The sequence below is a fragment of the Lepisma saccharinum genome, chromosome 8 (genome assembly GCF_977018435.1).
Source record: "Lepisma saccharinum chromosome 8, izLepSacc3.1, whole genome shotgun sequence".
In the NCBI taxonomy this organism is placed as follows: domain Eukaryota; kingdom Metazoa; phylum Arthropoda; class Insecta; order Zygentoma; family Lepismatidae; genus Lepisma; species Lepisma saccharinum.
In genome coordinates this window covers 20,390,175-20,418,137 of record NC_139236.1, presented here as the reverse complement: position 1 = coordinate 20,418,137, position 27,963 = coordinate 20,390,175, and the positions used below count along the sequence as shown (strand labels likewise).

Genomic DNA, 27,963 nt, shown 5'->3' with positions numbered 1-27,963 from the left:
TTTTTGTTTCTTATTCTCTAGATTATCCTTCCTATTCAATTTTAATTTCATCAATTTCCTCTCTATAGTATTACTATCCCTAAATTTGGCTTTTTCCACAGCTCTAAAGTGTCTCTCTTCAATGCGGTTCCACGTCACTTCGTCTAGTTCCCCACTAACTTCCAAATGTAATCTATAGCATTCCTTATTAAGACGTTCGACTTGTCCATGTGCTTCCTTAAAACATTTCCCTAGTATTTTAAACTGTATTTCTTGTTTTTGTTCAATCATGCCTACACTCAACGGTTTATACCCCCATTTTAAAAAGTTTGGTAAAACCCCCATTTTCCTGCATTGTTTTAAAAATCTAATCCTGATTAAACCCTTATTCAACTTAATCCTCTTATTTTCTAGTGCACGCACTTTTCTCCCCGTACCGTTGAGTGTAGGCATGATTGAACAAAAACAAGAAATACAGTTTAAAATACTAGGGAAATGTTTTAAGGAAGCACATGGACAAGTCGAACGTCTTAATAAGGAATGCTATAGATTACATTTGGAAGTTAGTGGGGAACTAGACGAAGTGACGTGGAACCGCATTGAAGAGAGACACTTTAGAGCTGTGGAAAAAGCCAAATTTAGGGATAGTAATACTATAGAGAGGAAATTGATGAAATTAAAATTGAATAGGAAGGATAATCTAGAGAATAAGAAACAAAAAACAGAGGAGTGGGGAAATAATGAGAACATTTTAAATTTAACCACCCACAAACCACCAAAAGAGTTGATTAGGATTATGAACAAGGGGCAGAAATTTGCAATAGGGGTAGAGAAACTTGAAAAAGAGGAATTCATAATAGCAGTAGAAACGATCGTAACAACTATTGACGAAAGGGAGGATAAAACTGAGGTTAGACAAAGGATACGTAATATTGTAGAACAACACTTGCAAAAAGAAATTAAAAAGGAAACGAACATGAAAGGGGGAGATAGAACACGGAAAGAGAAAGTAAACGAAAACCTAAGATGCGATTTAAAAAATGTAAGAAAATGGGTGAAGGCGAATAACGTATTTCTAATTAGGTCTGATAAAGAAAACAAGATGGTTATCATGGACAGAGAGGAATATCACCAAAAATTAGAAGATAGCTTTAAAGGTAACGATTTTGAGAAAATAGAGAAAGACCCTATTAATAAGATTAGAAGAGAGATCAAAAAAGGGGTAGAGACAAGCATTACATTGGGCACAAGCGAAAAGAAAATCCTTATTAAGGAAATTAAAGTTGGCAACATACCAATTGCTTTTGGAATACCTAAGACACACAAACAAGGCATACCACTTAGGCCTATTATACCAACATACGAACATCCGGGATATGGGCTAGCAAAAATGCTGGTAAAAAGAATAAGGAAGGTAAATGAGAACACCCAATATAGCGTTAGGAATGCCGTAGAAGTTAAAGAATGTATAGAAAATCTGGAAATTGATGACGAGGATACAATAAGTAGTTTTGATGTTGTTAACTTATACCCAAGTGTACCGAGGGGGCGGGCGGGAGATTGTTTACTAAGGTGGCTGTTAGAAAAAGGAATAGACATCCTAACTGCTTGGGAATATGTACGATGGTATAATCTTGTAACGGAATATAACTTTTTCTATGTCAATGACAGTATTTATAGACAAAAAGAAGGCTTGGCGATGGGAAACCCCATTTCGGGTATAGTAGCGAGCATTTTTATGCACTTCATTGAGAAGGCAGCTTTGGAAAAAACAGGAATGGGTATTAAATATTATGGGAGATACGTTGATGATATCTTGATTATAGGAAAGGGGGTAGCACTGAACAAGGTTTTTGAAGAATTAGAAAAACAAGACGAAAGAATAAACTTCACTAGGGAAAACTTAAGCGATGGAAAAATCAATTTCCTGGATCTTAGTATCTTGAAAGAAGGGAATAGGATTAGAACAGGAGTACATCATAAACCCCTATCGGGGAACTTATATATTAACAAGGAATCGGCGCACCCCGAAATAACAAAGAAAAACGTATTCCTTAACTTTTTTATTAGGGCCGGTAGACTATGCAATAATGAAAAAGAAAAAGACAACGAAATTCGGTGGATAAGAAAAACAGGATTAAAAAACGGATACACAAATAGAGAAATGGATAAGATAGCGGAGAGAGCACGGAAAATTATTAGGAAAGAAGGGGATCAAAAAGAAGGGGAAAAAATCAAAAATAGGAGGGTAAAGTACGTTGGCATCCCTTACCATCAATCCGTATCGGAAAAAATCGGAAAAATAACGAGAGATTTTGGAATCGTTTGCGGGATGAAAGCACCAAAGAATGTAGAAAAATACTTCACCGATTATAAGAAAGGAAAGACAACTAGGGAAATACCGGAAAAACAGAAGGGGGTTTATCGAATAGAATGCCAATGCGGGAAGGAGTACATAGGACAGACGGGCCGAAATATGGGTAAAAGATGGAGCGAGCATGAAAAAGACATAAGGGAAAAAGTTCCCAAAACGGGTCTCTCAGAACACATTTTGGAAAGTGGGCATAGAATCGCAAAAAAAGATATAATCAGAAAAGAGGGGAGGAAATTAGGAAGAAACGTGTATGAAACAGCGAGTATTTGTAGGGGGGGGAAGAATAATCTTAATAGGGACGAAGGAAATTTGGAAGAAGGGTGGATCAATTTCCTCAAAAAATGGGATAAAGCCTGGAAGATTGAACCCAATATCGGTTTCCACGTCACTCCGGAAGTTATGCAAGCTGCAAGAGAGGAACGAGAATTCACGTTGGATTTGTGACGTAATAAGGGGAAACGAGAAAATTAAGGGGAGGGGAAATATTCGTTGAGAATTGACCTTCATGTGGATAGATAAGCACAGTTGGGTAGGAAAGGCCAAACCTGCAGGTTGCATTGATTTATGCAGGTTTTTTAGATTTTTAACTTTTTTAACTTTTTTACCTGTGAATAGGTCTACTGTACAAGTTTTATTAGGGAACGGCTTTGTTTTTTACGTACTTCTAATAGCAAAAACTTAATATTTTAAATGTATCCTAACCAACCCTTAACCACAATCCTCATATTACATTTTTGATGCAGTACTATGCCAAGTACTTAGTTTTTATACGAACCTGAGGAAAGAGATAGTCAATCTCTGAAACGTCGTTCTACAATAAGAGCACTATACTCACATACGTAAGTACAATTTTTAACTTTCATTTTTTATCTAACAGCAAGAAATCAAACTACAGGGAACAACTGCAAAACAAAAAAAAAACTATGCAATACCAAAAAACTATCAACTTTACTCCTAGTAACAGTAATAGTTTCTTTACAATGTGTTATCAGACTTTATGTACACCCTGTATAATTTTATGTCTATTATTAGGCTAAGTTCTAATGTGTGTTATAAAAAATACATACCTCAGACATGGAGTTTCAAAATCTTCTTCAGTATTCAAACCAGAAAGCTCGATAGGTTTATCTTCAATGAAAATTTCTTCACTCTTAATAGTATAAGCATTATCTACATATTCTCTGTTAATTTCATTCTCCACTACATCTTGCTGAGATTTAACAGAGTGTCCTAAGGATGTTTCAGATGTGAGTTCATGTTCTATCTTCCAAGTTGTTGCAAATTCTTGGGCTTCGAATTTCAGTTCAGAATGAGGCTCTTTCAAATGGGGAATTAATACACTTTTTTCTCTATCACACGTCAAGTTCTTGTTGTCTTCTAAAGGATCATCCACAGCCAAATCAAATTCCTTTGACTCATTCTTGAACGACTTCATGCTCTCGTCTTCTGCATTTGCTACCAAAATTTCTTTAGCTGTAGTTGGCAGTGTGTCGATTGTTTTGATATTTCTGTTTTCTAGCAGCATGCAATGTTCACTAGATGCCCCATGTTCTGATTTCAAACTGAAATCTGGTAATTCATTACTAAAAATAAAAAGACATATCTATATAGAGATGGGCAAGATGACATGAATTTTGTTTACCAAGTACAATAGTATACTTAGTATAAAGATAACAATAATTACTTGTAAAAGTAACCCATAAAAAGAAGCAAATCATATTGGTTTAACCTTTAGTGTATAGAGTCTCTCATGAATGTGCAGCCTCTGAGGATGGAAACTATTCAAGTGCATGCTTTTCAAAATTTTGGTGCAACCCTCTCCCCCCCCCCCCCTAAATTGGCATTCGGCATACCCCTGTGACTACCGCAATGCACCAAAGTGAATGAGAAATGTATTACGTAGCAGTGGTACATTCTTACAAACATGCAAAGTCTAATACTTCTTGGGAGAAAAAATAACAACAAAGGACAATATTTTGAATAGCCTTAATAGCTACCCAACATGTGTATTTATTTTCATGCAAACTTTCCAATTGTTCCTACTTCACATAATTTTTACAGCACATGAGGCATTAATATCGGGATGACCTTTGTGGCAGACAATTTTCAATCAGTATCCTGCTTTGCACAGTTCATACAAGAGCAAACTACACAGATTGCATGAGAAGTTATTTTCCAAATGCCATAAGGAACTTCACAAACTTCATGAGCTTCAAGGAATGTTCAACTGGAAAAACATGCCTAACAAGTTAAACTAATATGACTTATGGAACATTGAGTTGTTGAGTTTTGTTTTTAAGTCCACTTTATGCACATAATGGCCAATCAGGACTGGACCTACAGTTTAAACTGAGATGCAAACCCCACTGTGTGTCTCAGCTGAGACCTCTTCATTACATGGCAACAAAGATGCCCAACTTTTGGAACGTTCCCACAGACAACCAAAGGTGCTTTATATCATGATATGTTAATATGTTTCTGTCCACTGAATTTTATATTCCTATCTTTAGTAATTTCTCAGAAATGGACAAGAACTGTTTTTAAATGTATGAAATTTCACACTCATGCTTACGGTGACATCAAAGCATTAACCCCTTAACAGATGTGGCATAGTCTCGTTATCAGAAGCAATAACACGCACTTCCCTCTCCTTTTTAGTAGCTTCATATTTTGGAATATCACGTAACCCCCAGTGGCACCTTCCTCGCTGCATTGTGGTTTTGGAGCAATAGGCACTCGTGGGTCCCAAGGACCACGCAACACCCTTTACGTAAGTCTTTCGGTATGGAACCTGGTGGGAGAATCAGATTTGACAATCCATGTTTTAGATGGAAATATCCTTGCCACACTTAAAGAAGTTAGAAGTGGAAGTGAATTATCAAATATGGATTCTGATAACTAACTAACTAACTAACTCCCTAGCCTTCTTAAACCCGAAGGTTCATGGCTGCAGCAACACAGGCCTTCCATCTTTCCCTATCTTGAGCAAGATCTATATACTCTTTTCCATCCCTACCGATTTCCCTTAGGTCCATCTCAACGTTGTCTCAACGTTGTCCCTCTATCTTCGTCTTGGCCTTCCTACAGGTCTCTTACCATCAGGTTTCCCAACAAGAATCCTGTAAACTCCTCTTTCCTCTCCCATTCGTGCCACATGGCCTGCCCACCTAAGTCTTCTTGATTTAATTATTCTAATAATATCTGGACATGAATACAAATTATGTAGTTCTAAATTATGTAACCTTCTCCACTCACCTGTCTCCTCATCCCTTTTAGGTCCAAAGATTTTCCTAAGGATCTTATTTTCAAATACTCTCAATTTATGTTCGTCTTTCAATGTAAGGGACCAAGTTTCACATCCATATAATATTACAGGCAAAATTACTGTTTTGTATATTTTAACTTTTAGTTTCTTAGATATTAAACGAGAAGACAAAAGTTTATGAAGAGAGAAGTAACATGCATTTCCTGAATTAAGCCTACTTTTTATTTCTTCATTAATATAATTTTCATTTGTTAATATTACTCCTAAGTATTTGAATTTGGAAACTGGTTCAAACGAGTTGTTATCAATAATTAGATTTTGATTATTACCTAACACTTGGTTTCGGCCTGTAAGCATATATTTAGTTTTCTCTTTGTTAACTTACAAACCTATCTCTCTAGCAGTTTTGAATAATATTTTAGCATTATTCTTAATTGTATTCACATCATCCCCCAGTAAGTCTACATCATCTGCATATGCTAACAACTGAGTCACACCATTTAATTTTAGTCCTTCTTTAGTTTCTTTTACCTTCCTAACAGCATATTCTAAGGCAAAATTAAAGAGCAATGGAGATAATGCAACTTCTTGTTTTAACCCATCATGAATTGTAAATTTGTCAGACATATTAATACCCACACGAATTTTACTTTCTGTTTCACTGGTACATATTTTTATCATACTAACAAGCTTCTTAGGTATTCCAAACTCTACTAATATATTATATAATTTATCTCTTTTGACCGAATCATATGCTTTTTTGAAATCAATGAATAGCTGATGGACATTTTGATTATATTCCCACTTTTTTCAAGTGTCTGTCTGATGTGTAAAATTTGATCTGTAGTTGATCTGTTACGTTTAAATCCACATATAATTTTATTAGCATATGGGGTTAGTCTTGTTATAAGAATGTTAGATAATATTTTATATGTTGTTGAGAGTAGAGAAATTCCACGTTAATTATTGCAGTTCATTTTATCACCTTTTTTAAACACAGGAACAATTATGGATGCTTTCCACTGTTGAGGGATTTCTTTTTTATTCCATATTAAACAAATTAATTTATGAATTTGACATATTAATGAATTTCCACCATATTTAATTAACTCAGCTGGTATTAAATCAATTAAATCTTTAGCCTTTTAATAGCATCTTTAACTTCAGTCAAGTTAGGTTCTGGAACTAAAGGTTCTGCTGTGTGGACTTCATTTACTTCTGATTCATCTCCTACATGGACATTTAAAAGGTCATGAAAGTAGTTCTTCCATCTATTTAGAATATCACTTGGGTCAGCTAGAAAATCACCGTCTTTATCTTTTATCAAGTTTACATTAGGTTGCCACCCCTTTCTAAACTCATTTACACCTTTATATAAATCTCTGATATTTTTATTTTTGCTGTTTGTTTCAATTTCGTTAATTTTGTTTTTTAGGTAATCTCTTTTTTTACTTATAAACGTGCAGTTAACTTCTCGCTTTATTCTATACTGCTGGACAAAAAAAACCGGACACCTTAATATTTGACATCTGAATTGCAATGTATTACAGAATGTTTGGCAGATCATGTGGTATTACCATATGCACTATTCATAGGTCTGGACTTTGTTTATGCATTCGTACTTAATTCCGTTTCTGCAACATTTAGTTAGCCTTGGAATCAGAATTTATGCGTTATCACAATTATGCGTTATCACAAAAATGCAAGGGTCCGGTTTATTTTGTCCAGCAGTATATTATAATTGTTTAGATTTGTATCATCAGAGTTATTTAACCACCTAAGTCTAGCCTGATTTCTTATTTCTATTAGATTATGACATTCATTATCAAACCATGGCTTACTTTTTCTCGGTTTATGGTATCCTATACTTTCTTTAGCTGCTGATTCTATTGCATTACGTATGTGCTCCCAATTCTTATTTACGTCTATTTCATTTATATTTTCATCATCATTTAAATGTTGCAAAACATCAAATCTATTTGACAGTTTAATTTGGTAATCTTTCTTAATTCTTTCATCAGTAAACTTTCCTGTATCAAATTTTATAACTTTTAGATTTTGTTGCTTATGATTTATCACTGTAATTTAGCAATTACTAAATAATGGTCACTGGCACAGTCAGCACCTCTATGTGTACGAACGTAAAAGTGGTACTTTTCACAATTAAATTCTTTGAGGTTGCAAAAGTAATCAATCTTATACCATTATCATTACTTAATTCATGAAGACTTTCTTTACCAATTGTGGGTTTAAATGTCTCTTCTTTGCCAATCTGTGCATTACAGTCACCTAACAGAATTTTCATATCATACTGAGAAAATTTATCAAAGACTTGTTCTAACTCTGTATACAAATCATCTTTAGTATTATCATCTTTATCTTCCGTTGGTGCATGTATGTTTATTAAAATAATTTTACACCATCTACCCTGTAAAACTGCATATGATATCCTATCATTAATAAATTCTACTGTTTTAAGAGCCGAGATAATTCTATTATTTATGAAAAAGCCTGTTCCAAAATTATGATTTTCAGTACCACCATAGAAAAAAGTTTAAATTTTAGTTTTACAATTCCCTTCTCCTGGCCACCTAACTTCCTGGACAGCTGCTACATCTAATTTATACTTAACTATCTCATTAACTGTACACTGAAATGCCCCAGGCCGGTAAAGACTCAGAACATTCCAGGTGCCTAATTTAATATCCTTATTCCTAATGTAGATCTTATCCTTAGTCCAGGGACCTCCCAAAGTAGTCCCCACGAGATCCGAACAGGGGACTATTTTACCTCCGGAATAAATATGCAATATGAATTCTGATAAAAGTGATAATGAACACTTATTTCCACTGACCACATTTTCGACCATTGAGCTTTGCCCTTCATTTTGACATTGTGCAGATTTTTTTTGTGTGTGACTTTTCTGTGTCATTTTGTTATATCTGAGTAACTGCATGTTTGTTCTGTGATAATTGACCACCGAAAGCATGTCTTGTATCTTACAATCATATGACATTGTATTCATAAAGACGTTTACAGATATGTCGCCGATTTTTGTAGCATTAGATAAATTGAGTAATAAACCTGGCAAAGCTTACTTTTGTTGCATAAGTTATTATTTGATAAGTCCATCAGTACACCTACCCATCTGGCTTGATGACACTGAGAGTTCTTTCTCAGATCTTCGCAGTAGACATGGGTTGATATACAGAGTGACAGATGCATATGATCATCATACAAGAGTACTTTCTCACTGTTTCCTAATCAGTACATTCAAGGAAAATTCTGTTGATTTTTATTTAGATGCTGGAAATTCAAAACTAAAAAACTGCTGTCTACATGTTCAAAATACTTAAATAATTTCTATTTTATATTTTTGAACAAAAATGTTTATCAGAAAGCAAATTAAAAACACTATGTAGCAAAATATGGGAAGTCTTGATGCACTAACTTACCAATCTGAATCGGCAGTCTTGACACAAGAAGTAATCTTTGATATTTCGGTGAACAATTCATTTGACACAGCTTCAAATTTTTCTAAGATTTCAATATTTGGCATCTCTTTTCCTTCATCATTCATATTAACGAACTGAAAATAAAAAAAACAGACATTGGTCACATGGACATGATGTAAGCACAATGAACTAAATGTAACAGAAACAGCACAATACTATACATATATATATTCGCTACAGCTACATTTTTTTCTCAGCATTTTGAGGAGAATTTTGAATGTGGCAACAGCGTCAGAAAAAATCGATAATAACCCTTAATTTTGCAGGAGGTTCATAAAGACAGTCTATTACATGGAGATACAGATTATCTAGACTGTAGATTATAGATATCTGCGTAATTTATTTAATTAGTATCTGAATAATTCAGATATCCAAATAACTAACTGACATATCTGAATATATTCCTGTTAACAGCTACGTGTTTTTAGCTGCATCGCTATTTTGGGGAGAAACATGCCTCATTTGCTGCACCACTGAAAAAAAATTCCTCGTTTGCGTCACCCCCGGAACAAATCCTGTGGATGTCCATGGTATAAGAGACACCAATATGTCATTAATTGCTGTGCAAGACGCAACTTGCAGTGCAAAAATGAGCGATGGATTTTCCACTGCACTAACAAGGGAATAGTGCCAGCAATAAATGGCTCAGTACGTTAACAGCATTGATCATCGTCAGTATATAGGATCTAGCCAGCAAGAAATTATTGTTACAAGAATGATAGAGTTTCTGGAATTACAATTATTTTCGCTATAGTATTTGTTCACAAATTTTAAAACTACAATACGTTGAACTACATACAAGAAGTAATTGCTATAGCTCCAAAGTATGTGTCAAGACATAAATAGAAATCGAACCATGTAAAAAATGCATGCGTAGCATGAAGAAAGCACAACTAAACAAAAGGAACTTAACAGGAAGTTTAGTTTATTTGCGTCCAAGGACTACCGGTGTGTACAAATGACAGTACATGGTAATATAGGACATGTCAATACTTACATTACAATACAATACTACATTAACAGATTTTACACATACAAATACAAAATACATAGCCAAAAATTGTGTCTTATTCTGTCTGGGAAAATACCCTGTTCAGTGGAATTGTTTATTATATGTAGTAATGGTTGACATACGGAACTATAACATTTCTTAATTAGGAAATCTGGTATTTCATCAATGCCAGAAGATCGTTTGTTTTCTATACGCCTGAAGATTATCTTTAATTCCTGTGCAGTAATAGGAGAAATCAACAAGGATTTGTCATTTACTGTTGTGTGTGTAGAACATTGTTCTGGAGCAGCCATAAACCCATTCCTTCTATTTGGAACTGCATTTACAAAATACTCATTGAAAGTATTTGCAACATTAGGGGGATGTTGGACTTCTTTTTCATTAATGCATATCACCATATTATTACGTAAAGATTGGTGCTTTGTTGATGCATTTCTTATAATTTCCCACATTGTTTTACGTTTATTGTTTGAATTATTGATTTTATGGTCATTATGATTAATTTTTGCTGGGTGCAGTACATTGTTATATATTTGCTTATACCTTACATTTATTGTTTGAATTATTGATTTTACGGTCATTATGATTAATTTTTGCTTGGTGCAGTACATTGTTATATATTTGCTTATACCTCTTGTAATATTTCAGAAAAGATGGATTGGGGTTCACCTTACTTTCAGACTGGAGCATTTTTAGTTTTCTACTTGAGATTCTAATTCCGTTTGTGACCCATGGTTTACACCCAGTGGTTATGTTTACTTGTTTAGGTGGAAAACATTCATTGTGTAACAAGATAATTTTGTTCAGAAACAGATAAAAATTTTCGTTTGTGGAAGGTAAATTATAAATATCTTCCCAATTTTTGCAGTTTAGTTTTACAATAAACATGAGTATACAATCTTCATCATATTTACGTTTCTGCATTTTTAGTGGCTTTCTATGATATTCAGTAGCTTCTCTTTTACATGTGAGACAAAAATTGTGCTTCATGGTTGGAGAAGTGGACTGATATGTTTTCACATTGAAACTCTTTTGAGTGTACACTTATTAGCATGTGGTCTATGAGGGAGTGTGTGTCAACCGTTATGCACGTGGTGGTTACAATTTGCTTTAGGCCGAAAGTGTTTATTGTGGCTTCAAAGTGTAGTTTCCATCCTGTATTTATTAGAAAATCAATGTTTAGGTCCCCACATACCACAATTCCACATGTATAACTTGAATTCATCTAATAATACTGACAGATTTTTTATGAATATTGTATAGTCTGCATCACGTGTTCTGTAGCAACATACTATTATTAAATTATACTGTGCAAGACGTACAACACTAACTTCAAAATGCTTTTCTATAGGTTTCACAGTATTGGGGACAATTTGTTTGGCAATTATATAATTTTTTGTAAATATGCCTGTTCCGCCTCGTTTTATTAGACCTTGATGAGAAACTAGCTAGGTGAAAATTTGGGTACTACTTTACTATACCGGAGACACCTATCAATGATTTATTTCGCAATTTTTTACATTGCTAACGTACTATTCTGTATTGTGGAACATTTCTTTAGGTGAAATAATGAATTTCTAACGAAAATAATGTCTATTTCTTGTTCATTATTTCCAACAAACCATCCACGGGTAGCTCCAAAAACCATTGACGTTAGCCCAAAAATTCACTATAGCCCCACGAACCATCACAGGGACGAGGTATGCCTACTAGGTTAGGTTAGGCCTGTTAGGTTAGGTTCCATTAGCACTCCTTTCGTTCAATTTAGCATATACGGACAATACGAGAGCGTATTGTGCTCTCGTGCAGAAAGCAAATGGCGGCAACAGCAATAGCACGTCGGAAATAGATTTTTGTAGAAAACCACATGCATTCGCATTAAAATGGATCAAAACTATATTCACGAACATCAACAACGCTACAGAAAATGATTTGCATAAGTACGTAAATTTGAAGAAATCCGTCTCCGGTATAGTAAAGTGTTACCAAAATTTGGAATTTGAAGGTAAGTAATTTCATCTTTGGACAGTCAGTGCTCAGTAACACACAGTACATGTGCATCTAAACATTCATCGGTTAGGAGCATTTCTATATCTAACACGTTGCCTGTAATACCTGGAATGTTTAGATGCACAATATTGCATCTCTCTTCATTTGAGAGAAACTATTGGGTGTAAGACCTGGTTCCTTAGGTTTAACATTTACAATATTTGTTGCATTTTCTCATATTACAATAAAAAATCATCTTTAAGTTTGCCCGGAACACTCCTTATTCTATCGGGTGTTCGTACCGATGGTTCTTTTTGTTTTTCATTAACTTAACTCATAATCACTTTCAACTTCCTTGTCTTTTTCATCTTTTCTCACTTCACTGCAATGTTCATTTTCTGCTTAACTACCTTTTTTGTCACTTACCATTTTACTGCATTTTTCACCATTCATCACAAGACAGACTTTTCCGCAATTTACCACATCAACTTAAAAATCATGATTTTCATGTTTCCAAAATTATGTACCAATTAGTAATACACGTATTTGTTCAAACAAATAGCTATTTTATTTACAAAAGTTTTTATATGTTCCTAATTTAATTTAATTTTTTGGTGCTTGACAGGCACAACTGGGCCAGACATGTAACAACAATTTCACGACTGAAGGGTTAAGAATGCTTTTTAAATGTTTATTTATTTATTTATTCCAAGTTTCAGATACAGCACTTGTAAGGCCATTTTACACTGAAAACTGTAATAAATCAACAAGAACAAGTCAAGATGGTTTTAGGGAAAAACAAAAAAGGTAAATATAAACATGACAAGACATAAACAAGGAAACAAACAAAAGACTTACATATTCATTCTTAGAGAAGATCGGAAAATACTTTCAGGGGCAAACATGTCGATGTTTGTGGGTAGTTTATTATAGAACTGGAGCAACCTGTGGAACAGAGCGCTGTATAAGAGAAAGCCTAGCGGTAGAGTTGTGGAGCAATCGAGTGTTTCGGGTCGATCAAGAGGGAACTATAAACAGTGTGCATATTACTGAACAAAGAAATTTACACCGATTAACACTCAAGCTTGGTGCTGCTTTGCCGACGGAATTTACAGAATGGATATGATTGATTTGGTGTTTTAAGTCCACTTTATGCACAGGAAGGCTGATCGGGACTGGACCTACCGGAAGTATTCTTTCAAATTCAGCATACTTACTAATTTTGGCCTCATAATCACGAATCTACAGTTAAAATTTGGCGGTCATGTCTAGAAACTTTAAAATTACCTTCTCAATTATCGCTATGATTCTCCATATACTCACATGGAAACGATATGAAGACGTCTTCCTTTCTGCACCACGGTCTTGCTACCAACATTGCTCAAGTGTTGTGCAATAACTGAGAGCGTTGATTTGCATGTGAGAAAATGGCATCTTGCATAAAGGTGGAAAACATGTTTGCCCCACGAACCATTCATGTTAGGTTAGGTTAGGAAAGCATAGTTGGCATGAGTTTACAATACCGGACCACTCTCCAATTTCTATAAAATTTCGCCTACTTACTAATTTCGGTGTCCTGATGACGTATCTGTAGTTCATATTTGGCGGTCACTTGTTAAAATTGTACATTTACGTGTACAACTTGTAAAATAACCTTGCGATTTACCACGGTGATTGTCCATACACAGCAATTCGGAACCATCTTTCTTTCGCAATTAATTAGCTAATGGTCTTCCTTTATGCACAACAATCTTGTTGACGACAGACGAGGAATGCCTACGAGGTTAGGTTAGGCCTGTTAGGTTAGGTTCCATTAGCATAAATACAAAGAAAAAATAATATTTTAGCTAAGAGAACTATACCTTATCTTGCCTGTTGATTTCTTCATGTTGGGAAAATGGCGTCTTCCGTGGAGCTATTGTTCTTATGGTAGGGTTACGTTACATTAAGAAAACATAGTTTATTTCATTTTTTTCTCGATTTCCATACTTGACCGCCAATTATTACATGCAGATTCGTGATTAGGAGTTCACAATTAGTGAGTAGGCGAAATTTCATAGAAATTGGAGAGTGGTCCGGTATTGTAAACTCGTTCCGCATAGTTAAAATTAAGGGTGATCGTAAACATAGTTTTGAAATGCTAATCATTGCAGAAAAAATAGTTGTTTTCTTCATAAATCAAGGGTGTTTTCTCTGTTCACGGACCCACTTTATTCAACTTACATTGCAATTTCTAGATGTGACTGCCAAATTTTGTTAAATTTTCCATATCTGGAAAATGGATTTCTAAAATTTACAGGAGAAATTACTTACCGAATGCAGTTTGTTTAGACTTGTGGAAGTTCGGGGAAGTGTTCTCTCACATTGTTCATTGAATTTTGCTGGTAAATCACATATTTTTCGATATAAATGTGTGACCGATGCACGAAAGCTGTTGCATCCATTTCCTTCCAGCCGGATGTTACCTGTGTGTAATGACGTAATCCCGGTCAGTCTTTCCAAACACGTGTTTTTGTAACTGAAGAAGGTACGTTTCCACAAATGGTTTGTGGGGCTATGTGGCAATGGTTCGTGGGGCTATGCAAGAATGGTGTGTGGGGCTACGCATTTTTTTTTCTAAACCAATTTTTAACTATTCTAACCTAAACGTGACCCAACCTAACCTTACTGGAAATGGTTCGTGGGGCTATGTATGAATGGTTCGTGGGGCTATGTATGAATGGTTCGTGGGGCTATGTATGAATGGTTCGTGGGGCTACGCATCAATAGTTTGTGGGGCTACATAGGTATTTTTGGGTGGAATGGGGTGGAAACACTGCATGCTGACTACGGTAGTGAAACTGTGACCGGCATTTAGCATGTTACCGAAGGGAAAAAGAAACAAACAAAACTTAGTTCATACGTTGAAAATATAGATTATTTCCATGAAAAAAGTGAAATGCCACCTTTAGCAATCTTTCTCAATGCAGAATACGTAAGTAGGAATATGGAAAGTGACATAAATAGAGAGTTTCCGGAGTTTTCCGGATACGGGAAATTTACCCAAATTTTAACTGCAGATTCATATTACAAGGCCAAAATTAGTGAGTATGCCGAATTTAAAAGCATTTGAAGATGCTTCCGGTATTCTCAATTTGCTCCAAAGTAGGATCCAAACCACTATGAGCCTCCACTGGGTATCAAACCCGGGACCCTTTGATTGCAAGGCGATGACTGCGCCATCGGTGAGGCCCATACATGTAGTGATGATAAACTTGTAATTAATTAATTAATTAAACTGCAAGTAAAAGTCTAATGGTTTTCGCAATCGGTAACAGTTTGTTATATCGGAGACACTTTTCTTCAAATTTACACGAGAAACTACTTACAGAAATCAGTTTCTGTAGCATTGTCGAAGTTCTTCGAGGTATTTTCTTTCATCTTTCAATCTATTTCAGCCAGAAATCAATTCCTGTTGCTTCAATTTAAGCGAAAACGTAACCACGCTGTTTTTTAACTATGTTTGCCTAACCTAACCTTCTGTGAATGGTCCGTGGGGCTATCCGGGAATGGTTTTTGGGGCTATTCGTGTATGGTTATACGATCCCAAATGGATTTTGGGGCTATCCGTGAATGGTTTGTGGGGCTCGCACCATGACGTGCGTTCCGTAACACTACGAGAAATGGCTTATTTTAGTGTAAAAAATGTTTCTAATTGTGTGAAAGCCTTAATGGCACCTTCAAATATGTCCCGCAATACACAATTGGTAAGTACAAACCATACGAAACACAAAATATCCGATTTTAAAGTGTCTCCAATATAATGAACTGATACCTCGCAATCTTAATAAGAAGGAATTTTGTTTTAAGTACACTCTAGTGCACCGATGGTCTAATTATGACTGGACCTACAGTATAGAGTGGGATCCGAACCAATATGTCTCTACCGGTTATCGAAACTGGGATCCCTTGATCCATTCTAATGAAGTATCGCATAACACTGCAAGTAATTTTGAAACTTGGTGAAAGTAATTAGTGCTGTTTTGAGTTCCAGAAAGTTCTTTGGTAAAATCTTCGTATCCGCAAAACGAATTTCTTCAATTTTACAGGAGAAATTACGGTACCAGTTTCATAGATCGGAGACACATTAAAATCCCATATTTTGTGCTTCGCATGGTTCGTACTTACCAATTGTGTATTGCAGAACATAGTTCAAGTTGCCATTATGATTTTTACACGAAAACAAACGCAATTTTCCACATTCTAAGTGGTTTTTTAATTCCTTTCTTCACTTCCAGAACACACATTATGGCAGGCACATCTAGACTCTCGTTTTGAGTATGCAGTGTTTCAACCTTCTTCACCGAACAATACCTACTATGGTGTTCGTCACCGGTGGAAATTATACATTATGCACGGGTAGCTGACGGATAGACCCACGAACCATACACGGATAGCCCACAAACCATACACAGATAGCCCCACAAACCATTCACAGATAGCCCCATGAACCATTATTCACGGATAGCTCCACAAACCATTTCCGATAAGGTTAGGTTAGCTTTGGTTACGTTAGGCAAGCATAGTAAAAAAAGGGGGGGTTAAAATACTGACGGGCTTACGTCATCAAACGTACGCAGCAACCGGTTGTCGTAGGGCAAGCAAATGAAAGCAATGGCAATTGTGCGTCGGCGAGATATTTCTCTAGAAAAATACAAGATTTCCCGGTCAAATATATTCCACGATGAAAGAAGGTACTATAAAATACCTCTACGAACGTTGTAAACCTTGAAGAAACTCATTTGCGTAAGTAGTTTATTGTGTAAAATTGAAGAAATGTATCTCCGATGTATGAAACTGTTACCAAAATGCAGTTTCTTTATAATTGTGGAAGTTCGGGGAAGTGTTTTCTTGCATCGTTCATTGAATTTTGTGGAACTACTTTACTATTCCGGAGACACCTATCAATGATTTATTTCGCAATTTTTTACATTGCTAACGTACTATTTTGCATTGCGGAACATTTCTTTAGGTGAAATAATGAATTTCTTACAAAAATAATGTCTATTTCTTACATTAAAGAGTACTTACTGTTGTTCGTTATTTCCCACAAACCATCCACGGGTAGCCCCAAAAACCATTGACGTTAGCCCAAAAATTCACGATAGCCCCACAAACAATTACGGGGACGAGGTATGCCTACTAGGTTAGGTTAGGTTCCATTAGCACTCATTTCGTTCAATTTAGCATATACGGACAATACGAGAGCGTAATGTGCTCTCATGCAGAAAGCAAATGGCGGCAGTAGCAATAGCACGTCGGAAATAGGTTTTCGTAGAAAACCACATGCATTCGCATTAAAATGAATCAAAACTACATTCCCGAACATCAACAACGCTACAGAAAATGATTTGCGTAAGCAATTTCTCCTGTACATTTGAAGAAATCCGTCTCCGGTATAGTAAAGTGTTACCAATTTTGCAAGTAAATCATCAATTTTTCGATATAAATGTGTGACCGATGCACGAAAGCTCTTGCATCCATTTACTTCCAGGTGGATGTAGCCTGTGTGTGATGACGTAATCCTGGTCAATCCCTGTCAGTGTTTCCAAACAAGTGTTTTTGTAACTGAAGAAGGTACGTTTCCACAAATGGTTTGTGGGGCTATGCGAGAATGGTGTGTGGGGCTACGCATATTTTTTTTAAACCAATTTTTAACTATTGTAACCTGTGACCCTACCTAACCTAACCTTACTGGAAATGGTCCGTGGGGCTATCCGTGAATGGTTCATGGGGCTATCTGTGCATGGTTCGTGGGGCTAATTATGAATGGTTCGTGAGGCTATCCGTGAATGGTTCGTGAAGCTATCCGTGAATGGTTCGTGGGGCTATCTGTGTAAGAATTACTCGCGAAAACGAAGAAACAAGAATTACTCGATATGTCGAAAGTTGAGATTATTTGCGTGAAAAAAACGAAATGCCACCTTGAAGAATCCTTAGGAATGCAGAATACGTAATTACCAATGTGAAAATTAAGAAAATAAAGGAATTTCAGACCTTTGGTGGTTACTGAAATTTTGCCGTGCTTTCTATTGTCCCACGCCGCAAAAAATATATAAAAAGTACCTTACGGACGAATCCCCGCCACAGATCACAGATTATTTACGATGCGTTGCACAGATTAGATTTGTTGTTTACTATTTAAACACAGAATACTGCAGTATTTACATCTTTACTATGTTTGCCCGGAAGGGGTGTGCGGGACGGGAAAAAAATCCCTACATTCGGGACGGGAAATGTTCGAAATTTCGCGAAGCTCTAGAAATCTCGAATTCTACACGTCATTTTCACGTTATGGTAATCTCCTACCCCGGCGAAGGTCTGAGCATTTTCCATGTAAGCTTATGGGGTTTTGTGGGTATTTTGGTCACGATTATCTCGAGAACCAGTTGACAAAAAATTACACCACCATTGTAGATTCTCGACACGAGAGACATCCTCGAGGGAAAAAATAGTAGCCGAGTAATATTAAGCCCGCATCACACGGAACTGGATTACTGGTAGGTATGCCTGCTAAGTTGGCGCTGCACTGGCTACCAATTTGCTATAGAGGAACCACAAGGTAAGAAACCTGCGCAGAACCTCATCGTGCTGGCGGGTGGGGGAATGCAAATGCCTGTGGCTAAATCTGTAACTAACGGTGGAATGAGAAAGCGTTTGTAACTTGTAACAATGACATTTCGCATTTACAAAATATGAGATATGTAGACCTTGATTTATTTATTATAGTACACGGTCTAGAATTACATACCACAAAAGTCTAGTTCTAAATTGCAGACCTCAAAATTTATTCCAGGTTGTAAAATAAATTTGTGATAGACAGCAGATAGGTTAAAAAGGTTTGCAAGATTGCTAACGACTCTTAAGACAAACGTTCAACGAAGCTTTTTGAGTGAGAAAGTGGGAAATTGTTAAAAATAGCGGCCTAGTTTAGTGAAGATCGAAGGTTCGAATCTCTTATAGAATCGCCTATTTTTTTTCACTAATTTTTGGTGCGTAATAGAATTAATGAATTGTCGACATGTATAAGAAACAAGATATTAAAACTCTCCTCCTCCGTGGCGGTGCGGTCTAAGGCGCTGCGCTTTGGACTCCGACTGCGGGACGGCATGAATTCGAGTCGGCCTGGGTTCTCGGCCTGTGTATAGGACCGGTGACAACCCACCATCGTGAGGAAATTGAGGAGCTACGAGTGACTGGTGTTACTCGGTTTCAGATATCTTCTATAACGGCTGAGGGTTCGACGTGCTGACCCACGTCACCTCGTTACCAGTTGAAGATCTCCACACCTCTAGGTAGGATTGTGGGAGGGAGACTGTAAGCCCTTCGAGAGCTGTCGCACCTTGGGTTACAAAATATGAAAACTATTTCTTCGGTAAATCTAATTTCTCGTCATTATCAGTGATTTTTTTTTAATATGACTCCTGCAATACTAATTAGTTCCTAAGTGAGATAATGAGATGGACAGAGAGAGACATAGATTAAATTCGTAACCCTTCGTAACCCAGCTGATATTAAAATATGAGTTCACTGTTTAAAAAATGAAGAAGCACTAACGCTCTTTTATATTCACATACCTCTTTACAAATTCCTGAGCACGTCACTACAAATGAACCAATCTAGTGCACACTAGAGCCTTCACTTACCTATGGGGTATCCTACAATTACAATAATCACAATCACAAACTCAAATTTTGAAGCTGTAGCCTCTCCATGGAAAAAGACTTCTACGTAAATATAGTAGATTTTGCTAAAATGTTTTGTGACATTCATACAACCTTTCTTTAATTTCCTTCAAAAGAACGTTTGGGTGTGTTGTTTATATGGAGGCATTTCTAATTCACATTGTACGAATTCGTCTTCCCTTATAATCATGCCGTATTAAGGAAGGAGCTCGTGGGGTAATGGTTTTCGCACTGAGTTGTCACTCTAATGGTCGTAGGATCAAATCCTCACGGTGGCAAAAACTTTTCGTAAGATTTATTCGTTCCTCATTGTTACTATTTGAATTAGTCTTCTTTGAAATTAACAACGAAAGATTATACAATTAACTCTCTCTCTCTCTCTCTCTCTTTGAAAATGAAAAGATGAGGACAGGTTTCTTATTATAAGAATTGGTAATTTTAGTGGTCTCAACGCATCTAAAATCCAAAATACTAGATCGACGTTATTTCCCTACTGAATTCTAAGTCGACTTAGATTAGTCGCAGATAGACTAATCGGGCCTGGACCTACAGTTTAAAGTGAAATACAAACTACTATGTGTCTCCACCGGATATGCGACCCGGAACCCCTTGTTATCCTACACTGAACTTCAACAAACAGCTCCACGCCAGAGGAATGCAAAAGATACACGAAAATGTTGAATTACGGCACAAGAAAACGAAAAAGAATCCGTTATATGAAATGAAAATCGAGGCATCTTTCCTATTTAGCTCTAATTTGGGTTTATTTTATGAACTAGCGTTGAAACTTTCTTATAGTAATCACAGAGGAAGAGCGCCATTATATTATGCCTCGTGTAACAACACAATGTAATATAAATAAAATAAATTTACATTAAATATGGCATTTTTAAGGTAGTTATTATTGATTGTTTTTATTACTGAATATCAAATAAAATATTTTCTACAACTTTCACATCTTCGTCCTATCTCTCCCAATATATTTCTGTTCCTCTCCCCCCCCCCCCCCACACACAGATGCACCACAATAAATCTTTTCGTAGGCTTGTATGTGTATAAATATAAAATTCAATACTCAAAAAATACTATTTATGTTCTACTTTCCGTCACCCCTCTCCCTCTCACACAACCCTCATTATTATAGGTTTTTGACAGAGCATAGTGGTAATGTATCGACGTCTTGTAATCAGTGTGTCTTTTCCGAGTTCCAGTTAGGTGGCATAATGGTTCAGGTTAAAATTTAAATGTACCCCGAGTCGTGATTAGGTTATGTGTGCAAAAAGCGATCTTAGGACTAAATCGTGACCTCAATAATGCAATTTGTGTATTTTTGTCAGCTGTGGTTCCTTCTTTTCCGGAAAAATAACGAATTAAATTGATCATTTACTCATAAAATAAAAATGCATCTGTAAATTAATTAATGAAAACTGTTATTACATCCAAGCCACTATTTTATCTTATATGTAAATGAAATATCATCTCACATAGTGAAAACGATGTGAAAAGTGTTCTAATGAGTGATATAATATTGTCAAACACATATGTGAATACACATATTAAGTTCGTGAACTATAAATGGGACAATGTAATACTAATTTGAAACGATTAAACGCAATTGAAGCGACAATGTAAACTTTTGCGCAAACTTTCTGCTGATTCGCGTTATTGAAAACAATATTTAACCAATGGAGACGTTATATCATGTTTGAAAATGCTGCATTGGTTGAACTTCCTGTGAAGAAGACCGTGAGTCACGCCTCCTGCTCCTCGGAAACGAACTTCACTCTGATTGGAGTATCGTATATTTCACAACACTTCCTTGTTGCAGAGCTACCGGCATAATTTGGTAAGACGTTGGACTTAGAAACATTCCATGCGACAAATTTTTCTAATAGAACTGTACATTTCATATCATTTATGATGAAACGTACAAGGTAGCCATGTGGTTATAATGTAACATATCATATATCAAAATAAAGAGAAAGAATCAAACTTTTCAACAGTGTATGAAGAACAGTGAAGTGCATTGAAAACTAAAATATCAAAACAGTTTTTGTCAAACAAGTTGATAAAGTCCTCGTGGTAGAAGTTCAGCCTGTGGCTGCTCTACCACCTAACCCGCAAAACCATTTCTTCAAAAAATATTTTTATGTTAGTATCTAACTGCCTAATATTGTGCCATTGGAAATGTTTAGCATTCGTTTCAAAACTCTTAACATCGTATGATCTCTTGACAAAATTATTTTAAATTGTTTATCAGCATTCTCAAGATACAATAAACAGTGGTCTGAAGCTAATTACTAATATGCACTGTTACGTCAGTAGAGTGTACGATTGTTGGATCATCCACCCACCTCAGAGTGTTTTGCACAGCGCGCTAAGACGCCAGAGGTTTCCGGTTCGAATCCCGGTCTACGCATGTTTGTTCTTTCTGAGTGTCTCTTCATCAATATCATCACTCATATTCATATTTGCAATTAGTCAAAAGTGGTACAAAGCGAAGTAAAATAAACCAAATCAATAAATAGTTGTATCTATGGTTGTATCATCTACAACAATGAAGTCTACTGTTGTTCTAGAGGCGCTTGTGATTCAGAAGGTTTTTTTAATTACTTGCGTCATGCCGAAAGGTTTCCTTGATTATAAAATACTGTTTTGCTACACATGTGTTACTTGTGGAGAAAAATACTCCGAATGGTGTACGGTGTTTCTGACTTGAGCAATCTTATTAAAAATTGTATAAAACACCAGTGCTCCAAGCATTTGTTGCACACTGAGGCATCTTAGTTTCTAGATAAAACAAGCATGCATCATGTTTTATCGGAACCCGGCAGACTTCATTTAATAAACACAATGAGATTGTGATTTTAAATAGACAATACATATTTCGGCTAATTCCATAAGTAATCTTTGAAACAAAAAAAAGGCCTACCTACCCATACTTCGGACTTGGCGTTCCCATCCGAAATGTTCAAGCTACGCCACTGGACCAGGGCTCTAAAGAAGGTTGTTGACGGTAAGGTTCCTGGCGAGAACCTCATAGGTAGAAATGGCTGCTCGACAAGAAAAGTAGCGGATGATGATACTTACTATGTAATGGACCATATTCAATCATTCACGTCGTATTATAGCCATTATACAAGTAAACATAATCCACACAGACCATACCTATGTGAGACGCTAAATATCAGAAAAATGTACCTTATGTATGTATAACAATGCAACTCTGTTGCGAGGACGCCTGTAAAAGAGCATTACTACCGGCTCATTTTCAACACTAGATTTAATTTGCATTTTTACGTTCCCAAGAAAGATACGTGTAAAATGCATGATAAATTTAAAATACAATATTCCAACCCTGATAGCAATGACGCAGAAAAAGTGAAGTTGCAGACAGATCAGGAACTGCATTTACGAAAAGCTGAGGCAGCCAGAGATTTCATGAAAAATGATGCGAAGTCGGCGAAGAATGATCCGGACACTTATGTCTGCAGCATGGACTTACAGAATGCACTGCGTATTACAAAATAAACTTATATTGTTACAACTTTGGTGTTCATAACTTGGAGAAAAACACTGGTTATTTTTATGTTTGGGACGAAACAACAGCATCCCGAGGGTCGCAAGAGGTATCTTCATGCCTAATCAAACATTTAGCATCACAAGCTAATGATAAAAAGGTCATGGTTTATAGTGATACCTGTACAGGCCAAAATAGAAATATTAACATGACACTCGCCCTAATGCGATTCATTCTAAGTGGGGAGACGAACATTGAGGTTATTGACCAAAAGTTTCTGGTGTCAGGACATTCTTTTCTGCCGAATGACTCGGACTTTGGATGTGTAGAATTAGCCGCCAAAGGCAAAGTTGTGTATCTGCCAGACTAATGGTACAACATGATGTTGACATGCCGTCGCAGTAAGAAGTTCACGGTATGTAGAATGAACCGTGACGAGTTTCATTCTACTGCTAATTTAGAACGGAATATCAGCAAGAGAAAGAAGGACACTGATATACATCCGGTAAACTGGATGAAAATGCAGTGGATCAGGGTTGAAAAAGAGCGTCCACCTAGTCTTAAGTACAAGGAAACATTTCAAGACATTGTGGATTTCTTTACGTTAGACATCACCCCAACTGGACGGAAAGGACGCCCTGTGTTGTTGCAAAACATACAGAAGACAATGTTGTACCCGGACAGCCGGCCAATTTCCTTGAAAAAGAAACATGATATGATGGATCTCTTGCTGTTCATCCTACCCATCCATCATGCATTTTTCAACAATTTAAATACTACGACTGGGGAAGACAACTTGGGACCCTTACCATACATCGAAGAAATGCCAAACGAGGGGGAAATGGACGATGAGTAGTGTTTCATCAGGGAAAACTTAACATTGACTCATGTTTGTGTTATATTCCGTCCCTATGTTCTTTACATTGTCAACATGTACTTGACGAAGAAAACATAAATTTCTTTGTTACTATGGAAATGTTGGTTCTTGATGACTCATACACACCTTTTCTCAACAATCCCCTGGTTGTTACCCGTTGTCGCAAGCACGTCCGTTGTGCGCAAACATAACACCTTTGATCATACCCGATCACAGTTTCGGATGACACTGGTGTAAGTCTATTTTAAACAACTCATCGTGAGTTTTGACATAATGCACTGGCATCATATACAATCTGGTACTATTTTCAAGCATTTTTGAGCATTTACACTACTACATCTGGGGCATTGATTTTTTATCACTGTTTGCACAAATGCTTCATTATCTCCGAACAATCCCTCGCTGACTTACACCACTGTCATTCTGACCAGCTCATTTCTTACCTTTCACAGTTTCACAGTATCTGCTTGGAATACCTTGAAAAATGGAAAACTAGCTATGGTGGTGCAGAGAAATTTCATTCGGTTCTGCAGTAAAGTACACTTAGTAGGTTGGATATTGCAAACAGTATTTTCACAATTACTAATAAGTTAATGAAAGCTAACATATATACAGGGAGTATCATAAGTGATAGCGCAAACTGACACAGTTGAAAGTACACGATATTAGCAGCAAAAAAGTCTCAGTAAACATGGATCCGCAAACGACTTTAATAGTTGATGGTCTTTGTCACTTCTGCCCTTGAGCGTCTCATTTTCGTGCGGCCGCTAGGCTATAGCCTAGAATAGCTTAGTGGCAAATTTCCCCTTATTATACATTTTCTAGTGCTTTAAAATATACTTACTCTAGCAGTACGTTTCGAGAGAATGCCTTTCCTCTCGTCTTCAGGTGAACAAATTTATTTTTGCCGGTTGTGGGGATCGAACCTGCGACAGGCCTGCGATTTCACTACAAATTCGGTGCTGTATATAACCAACTATTCCACGGCTTCCCACGGAATTCTGTACTAATTTTTGATCCATTTATTGCTTCCACTCCTACACTTTGTCTCAGCTATCTCTAGAGCAAGCGAACGATAACAAGTCTCTGCGCAAGGAGTGACGCGAGACGGATCTACCAATGAACAAGTGAGAGGGATCGGGATTGCGTGGAGGGGGAAGCGACTACAGTTACTAGCTTCGCGGTAACGAGTACTGCTTCGCTCTGCGAACTCAATCCCGCCTACTTATCTTCCGCTATGCGCTGCCTTGCTCCAGAGATAACCGGGACAGAGAATAACATTTTAGGAGAGAGGATCACATTTGCTTGAATTCTACGCTGCAATGACGTTTTGGACCACTGTTTGACAAACGCACATTTGATATCTTCATTTAATTGTATTTCTGCTTCTCTAACGACATGCTCAACTCATAGAAAGGAATCAGCAATGTTTTTATCTTCAGGTGCATTCCCTTTAGAGATGTATGCAGGACATTTCGTTTGTGTAAACAACAAAAGTATGCCAATTTCTGTACAAGGAGAATATCAATGATGTTTTCAGCATTGACATTGCTTTCTTCTACCAGGTACGAGTGAGGTTCCTGTCTCAGTTGAAAAACACGGGTGATGAAATTGCCAAGGGACAACCATCATCAGTTTCAATAATGCAGAAGATATTGATATATATTTTTTAAACTTTCAGAAAATAAAGAAATATTTTTTCGAAAGTTCTCGCGCTTTGGGCGCCTTCCCAAGGAGGCAAATCTCATGATTCCTTCCTCCTCATCACGGAATTATCGTGTAACTTTACAAATGGCCAAAAAAAAAAAAAAAGATACTATATTTTTGCAATTGAAACAAATACAATATCATAAATTCTCTAGAAAGAGTATAGGGTTTTCCATATTCATGGTCAATATATTGCTATCATTGAAATGAATAACATGAGTTTCCATCACCCTCCTATAGTCAGGTACCGGCCTCCATGGCGGAGTGGTTAGCGCATCGCGCTACGGCGCCCAGGGGTCCCGGGTTCGAATCCCGGCCTGGTCATGGATGTTTACGAGTGTCTATTCATCAATTTCATCACACCATCACTCATCACCAACTTACCAGTTAGCCAAAAGTAGCACAAAAGTGAAGTAAGATAAAGCAAATCAATCAATCAATCAATCCTATAATCAGATATGCCAAATTACCTGGAGGCATTGGGTGTGATACTGTCTGAACTCTAAGCATAATAATGCATAATAATAAAATATGTGTAACAAGAATATAGAGGTAAAAATAAACGTTATAGTAAGTTACATTGCGACTTTAGGAAAATGTATCGATCTCCATAGTGGAGGGGTTCGCACAGCGCGCTATGACGCAGAGATCCCGGATTCAAATCCTGTTCTGGGAAGGTATCTTTTCGAGTGTCCCTTCATAAATTTAATCATTTCAACAACCATCCTCAACTTTACAATCAGCCAAAATCGGAAGAAAAAGCGAAGTAAAATAGACCAAATTAATTTTGGCAAACTATGATTTTGAGAACCACTGATGTACGTAGTTAGAAGATACTGTATATAGTGTTGCTTTGCATCGATCTTTTTCTCTTATGTGTGGCGACAATACAAAGCACGTCCAGAAAGTAAGTCCCGTTGCAACTTATTCCGCAGCTGCACTGCAATCGCAAGAGTGCGCATGCGCGCCGAAGTAATTGGACCCATTGGCAAGGTAGAGATGTCAGTGTTAGAGAAAGACAGAAGTGCAGACGCTTCGTAGTGGGTTGCCATAATGTTCAAGAAAATCGAAACACCCGCCGCTTGTGAAGTGTGCTCAGTCATACGGTTTTTGAATGCACGGAATGTGTCAGCAGCTGAAATTCACCGTCAAATTGGTGAAGTGTATGGTGAACAGATCATGAGTGCCTCAATGGTACGGAGGTGGGTGCGACAGTTTAACGAAGGACGGAACAATGTGAATGAGGAGGAAAAAAGTGGGCCACCATCTCTGGTGACATACGAATTGGTCCTTGCTGTGGAAGAGAAGATTAAAGAGAACCGACGATTCACCCTGACAAACACTGTCTGTGTATTTTCTACAAATTTCCCGGTCACTGCTTCATGAAATTGTGTCGGACAGACTGTGTCCGGAAACTGTGTGCCCGCTGGGTCCCACGCTTGCTTTCAGAAGACCACAAAAATAACCGAAAGGGGTGCATTACTGTTTTTGACACGGGACTGTGAGGAGGGTGATGACTTTTTGAATCGTATTGTGACTTGGGACGAGACATGGGTGTTGCATGAGACTCCGTAAACAAACTGACAGTACATGGAGTGGGGGCACACATCTTTGCTACGAGAGACCAAAGACAGACAGTTTCTGACCACTCGGGAGGTCCTGTGCACGCTGTTTTGTGACAGACAAGGTGTATTTCTTGTGAACTTTTTGGAAAGCGGCGAAACCATCAACGGCAAAACCTATTGCGAAACTCTACGAAAATTCCGTATCGCAATCTAAAACAAGCGACGTGGGCATGTTGAGCCGTGGTGTTGTTTTCATTCACGACAATACTTGTCCCATACGGCGGCTGCAAGTAACGACTCTTTAGAAACTTTGGCTGGAGAACATTTCCTCATCCCACGTACATCCCAGACCTCACCCCGCCTGATTTTCATCTCCTTTTGCACCTAAAAGCTTATCTTGGTGGCAAGAAGGTTGACGATGCGGTGAAACAAGCTG

The 27,963-nt window shown here is 37.0% G+C and overlaps 1 protein-coding gene across 5 annotated transcripts in view; it reads right to left on the bottom strand.

The window, feature by feature from the left end:
* LOC145990877 (uncharacterized) overlaps positions 1-18,344 on the bottom strand; it is a 42,735-nt gene extending 24,391 nt beyond the window's left edge. For 4 of the 5 annotated variants that reach the window (XR_014441990.1, XM_083126334.1, XM_083126330.1 and 1 more), the window contains exons 1-3: positions 18,240-18,344; positions 9,074-9,207; positions 3,421-3,936 (exon numbers count right to left, since the gene is read on the bottom strand). Coding sequence is in view for 4 of the 5 variants with exons in the window: in XM_083126334.1 (XP_082982460.1) it covers positions 3,421-3,936; positions 9,074-9,198 (641 nt within the window). In the remaining variant the exon portion in view is untranslated. Of the gene's footprint in view, positions 1-3,420; positions 3,937-9,073; positions 9,208-18,170 lie in introns of all 5 variants that reach the window. The other variant, XM_083126331.1, reaches the window with a different exon arrangement.
* Positions 18,345-27,963: the final 9,619 nt, after the last annotated feature.